We start from the raw sequence: 5,419 nt of genomic DNA, 5'->3' as shown, positions 1-5,419 counted from the left end.
TCAAAGAAAGGCAAAGACTCAGCAACAGAATCTGAAGATGAAAAAGGAGGTACAAAGAAAGATAGCAAAAAAGGCAAAAAGGATTCAAAGAAGGGCAAGGATTCAGGCACAGAATTAGAAGCTGTAAAAGCAGATGAAAAGAAGGATAAGGATGGAAAAAAAGATGCAAACAAAGGTGATGAATCGAAGGAGGCCAAGAAGGATGCAAAGAAAGATGCAAAGGAGAGTAAAAAAAGTAAGAAAGATAAGAAGCCCGGTAGTACAGACAGTGACTCAAAGGATGATGTCAAGAAAGAGTCTAAGAAGGATGCCAAGAAAGATGCCAAGAAAGTTACTGACAAAGAATCTGCTGATTCAAAGAAGGATGAAAAGAAAGATGCAAAGAAGGATGCAAAGAAAGATGAAAAGAAGGACGCAAAGAAGGATGCAAAGAAGAAGGGCAAGTAGGCCTTGGATTTGAATTCGCACTGCAAGAATAATTCAAAAGCATATCTGATGAAACAATAGTGGTAGTCTGCAACTTAATTTGTGAGAAAACAAGAGGGTTCAAAGAATTAAATAATTTTTAAAAGGTAGTAAAGAAGGATACAAAGGAGAACTCAGAAGAGATTTATAAAAATGTATAAGAAATATGTTAAGAAAAATTAAGGGGGGATCCATTGAAAGGCTTGAAGAATACATATACTTAAATTTGGGGATATGAAGGATTCAATGAATGATCTCTAGAAAGATTTAAAGAATATTCAGATAAGGATGTTGAAGATAATGACATTAAATCTATGGAGACACACACACAGTTTAATGAAGGCTTAAAAAATCCAAGGAGACAGATGTTGTATCTATAGATTTAAAATAATCTCAAGCTGCATCCACAGATTTAAAGAAATATAGGAGCCATGAAATGAAATTAAACAGCTTGTAGAAAATCTGCTCTCAAGTAAATGTAGCATTCCTTTGAAAAAAAAAAAAAAAAAAAAGTAAAAGAAAAGAAAAAAATATATTACCGCCTGATGAGCCTACATCTTTCTTCCTGAAGTTTAAACAATCACAAGCATGTTTACGGTTGTTGGATGTCCCACTTCCAATCCAAAAGAAACACACTTGGTAAGTCAATTTTCTTTTATTTTAAGCCAGATTGAATTAATTCTTGTCTTTTTCATTTTTGTGGGTACATAGGAGATGTAATAATAATTGAACCAAATTATAACTAGATAGGAGGAATAAGTTCAAAAGATCTATTGTACAGCATGGTGACTATAGTTAATGACAATATATCATATTCTTGAAAAATGCCAAGAGAATGAATGTTGTGCTTTCATTGCATTAATGATAACCATGTGAGATGATGCTTATGTCAATTAGCAAGATTTCAGGATTCCACAATGTATACATGCTTCACGACATCATTTTGTACACGATAAATATGCTTTTACTGATCAAATTAAAATAAATAAATTTGAAATAATAAAAATCAAACCAATGTAAAGGTTCAAATTGACACTATTCTTATATTATCTCTGTAGTTTTCTGATTACATTTCTTTTAGAATTTTATGAAGTTTGGACTTTCTCATTTTAAGAAATATTGGAAGAACACGGAGAGACAACCAAATAAATAAAGCTTTAAAAAGTGTCATGGAAAGGTTAAGGAAATCTCTTATTAGAGAGAGGTTACTAGCTTATGATAGATGATATTATTACCAATTAAGCATCCAAAGTTTTAAAACAGAAAATAGCAACCAATTTATTTTGACTGAAAGAAGGATGAAAATCAAAATTGTCTATTACTGACAAGAACAAATTTAAATGAGGCGTATGAAAGAGCTACTTGATAAATGGCTAAATACTTCACAAAACTAAATTAACCAGAATTTAACAAAGTGTAACAGAGTAAGAATATATATATAATATTTACTTAGATGTAGAAACATTTAACTTGCTGTCTTTAAAACTATATTATTAAACTCTGTTGTGACCCGTAAGTCCTATTGATTTGAGGAAAAATAAAAAGCAATGTTAAGCAAAATACAATATCCTTGAACTTCTCAAATAATGACAATTCATTTATTCTGATTTAACATTTTCTTAAATAAACTCAATGTTGTTGCAGAACTTGCTAAATGATTTTCTCTTCTCTTTATTCGTCCTGACATAAACTATGGATGCAACATAAAGCTTCACTTGGACATTAAAGAAAGGGTCTCCTATTCTGTATGTTCTCAAGAGCTAGCTTCCAAGGAACAATAAGGAATAATTGCTTTTCTTTAACATTCAGCATTGGGCCCTGTCCCTCTTGCATCAACTACTAAGAGTCAGTGATTATTGTAACTCATGGTCTGCCAGGTGATCACACCTTGTAAGCCTGGGTCAGCTATAATGCCAGAGAGCTTCAAATCCTGGCCCTTTGTTCCCCTCCCCCTCCCTCAAGGAACCTGCTCATCATCTTCCTCTGCTTATAGTAACATTATACACTTGTTCCTTCTCTGTAAAATGCAATTCTCCTAGAACATCGCATTGTTGACTCCTTGAAAATAGTAATTCTCAGCTTACATTTTATATTTCCAGATATTTTTAATAGACTAATTTACTTTTTGACACAGTGTCTCTCTCTGTTGCCCAGGTTGAGGTACATTGGTGTGATCATGGCTCATTGCAGCCTCAACTTCCCCAGGTTCAGGTGATTCTCTCACCTCAGCCTCCCCAGTAGCTGGGACTACAAGAGCTCTTCACCATATCCAGATAATTTTTGTATTTTGTAGAGATGGGTTTCTTTCCATGTTGCCCAGGCTGGTCTCCAATTCCTGGGCTCAAGCAATCTACCTGCCTCAGCCTCCCCAAGTGCTTGGATTAGAGGGGTGGTACTATCAAAGACTAGGTGTTAATAATTACATCATGGAGAATGGGGTAATCACCTCTTCAAACATTTATCCTTTGTGTTAAAAACAATACAAATATACTCTTATAGTTATTTTTAAATGTACAATTAAGTTATTATTGACTATAGTCACTCCAATATGCTATCAAATAGTAGGTCTTATTCATTATTTTCTAATTTTTGTGCATTAACTATTCTAATCTCTCCTTCAATTTCCCACTACCTTTTCCAGACTCTGATAACCATCCTTCTACCCTCTACCTCCATGAGTTTGTTTAATTTTTAGATACAACAAACGAGAGAGACATGAAATTATTCTCCACATCTTTGCTAACACTTTTATCTTTGTGATAATAGCCTATATATATATATATATATATATCACTTATATATACAAACATACATATATGTACACACATATATAGGTATATATATATACACACACACACATACATATAGGTATACACATTCAATTTATTACATTATACATGTATGTGTATATACATATACACACATCAATATAGCAAAATAGAAGATAACATTTAAAATAACCTATATCATTTTCAGTGGCATCAAAAATATGCAATAATTTTATGATCACTAAATGATGTCTACTTATTCAAACTTATTTTCATGAGAAATCAATACAATTAATCTTAAACAAATAAGAATTACTGAAAAAGGGCACAGAAGTTATAGGTTATATACCAAGTTGATTATGTACCAAGTGAAAAGTCTTATACAATATTACTTTATAATCAAGAAAATGCTTATAAAAGCAGTGGCAAAATTCAAAATTATTGCATAATTATAATCATATTCAAGTTATCTCACAAATGCTTAATCCACAAAATATTTTTTAAGTTAAAATCACAGCAGCAGCAAAAATGACTACTATTTATTTACTACTATTTGCTAAACACTTTCCTCATATTATCACTTAATTCTCACAACAATCCTAATATGTCTCCATTTAACTGAAACTCAGAAAGTTTAAGTAACAATAAATTTGCACAGATAGTGCAAAATTAGAATTTGAAGCTGAATGAATCTCATATGATACCAACATTTAGACTGTGGTTATGTAGTGTAATTGTGGATTTGGGAGAATTTTTCTTTAGCACCACAGGTTCAGTTTCTTCATATCCTATGTATCTTTATTTGCAAAAATGTATAGTTATGTTAAAATTACATAAAATTATATTATTTGTTTAAGGATCTACTACAGAATTTGAGAAGGCAGTTGTTCTATTTATACTTGCTCACCATCAGCCTCTCCTGCTACTACTGTTTCTATTCTCTCTACACTTTGTGTCTGCTCAGTAAGTATTGCACATTGCTTAGTAATTTACATTAGTTGTATTTGCAGGAATGTGCTGTATAGAACAAATAAGGAAATTAAAAATGTGCATTAGAATCCTAGATCAACCATTATGTAATAATAAAAAGGGACTAAGAAGCAGGATGTAAAACATTAAAATCAAAGAAAAATGGAAGAATACTAGTGTACACCTAAGAGTATTGATTCTAGAAACCATTAGAAAAAATAATAACTAGATATAAGATTATCTGCTAATGATTAGTAATGTTCTCTAACTCCTCCAACATAAGGACGCCCTTGGTATATATGCATTGAGAGAGTGACAGTTAACACTGAAACATATGTATGCATGAATACATACATGCATGTACACACATACAAATAAAAGACTGCATTTTTGTTATTTTATTATTTTTGCACCAAGAGGACAATATGCATTGTTCTCCATTATTTTCTTTTGTGAATTAAGCTGTTTGAGGATTTTTTTTCCCCCTTCTGTTTGCTTAACTTTTAGAATAACTTTAAAACATAGGTTTTTCAAGTACTGGGAGACATGAAATAGTTATATTTCATAAAAAATGTTTTATATCTAACATTGTCACATAGCTTTGATGGCTAAGTAACTTATTGAATTTTGGTACTTTAGATTGAGGAACTTAAGCTATTTCTATAGAAAAGGTAACAGTCATTCTGTAATGGTACTTGAAACCTGATGAAACCACATGAGTGACAAAAATGGGGTCCAAGTGAAGCTAAACGATTTTGAAAAATGGGGTAGAGAGGGATGGCTAAGAGGATAAGGCACTATTAATACAATTCCAAAACGGCTCAATTTTACAAGAGATGGCAAACTCCAAAACCATTGCTCTGTGGGTTTATACAGTAAAGTTTTCTAAAGTTTATTTATGAAGTAAACAGAAAAGTTTGCCTCCAGAGAAAAAGGTGTTAGTCTAAGGGTAATAAACATCCTAAACTTATATGCAAGTGTTATAGTGATTTGCATAATTTTTTATACAAAGTTTGGCCTATTTAAAAAGTGAGAGTCCAGGAAAAATATGAAAGGAATTTTGAAAATGACATTATTCCATTCTCTTTGCAACATATATCTTTGTCAAATCACAAAGTAATAACTTACTAAAACTTAGATCACAGATCATTCCCACCCCCCGGGTCCTTTTTTTTTTTTTTTTTTTTTTCCCTCTAGTCTCGCTCTGTTGCCCTGGC

The 5,419-nt window shown here is 31.9% G+C and overlaps 1 protein-coding gene across 1 annotated transcript in view; it reads left to right on the top strand.

The window, feature by feature from the left end:
- Positions 1-447, top strand: part of CYLC2 (cylicin 2) — a 10,649-nt gene extending 10,202 nt beyond the window's left edge. The window contains exon 5 of the mRNA XM_026456249.1: positions 1-447. This exon is cut by the window's left edge and continues 305 nt beyond it. Within this exon, the coding sequence (XP_026312034.1) occupies positions 1-447 (447 nt within the window).
- Positions 448-5,419: the final 4,972 nt, after the last annotated feature.

Source organism: Piliocolobus tephrosceles, chromosome 14 (assembly GCF_002776525.5).
Source record: "Piliocolobus tephrosceles isolate RC106 chromosome 14, ASM277652v3, whole genome shotgun sequence".
NCBI classification, from domain to species: Eukaryota; Metazoa; Chordata; class Mammalia; order Primates; family Cercopithecidae; genus Piliocolobus; species Piliocolobus tephrosceles.
This window is presented reverse-complemented; position numbering and strand designations above follow the sequence as displayed.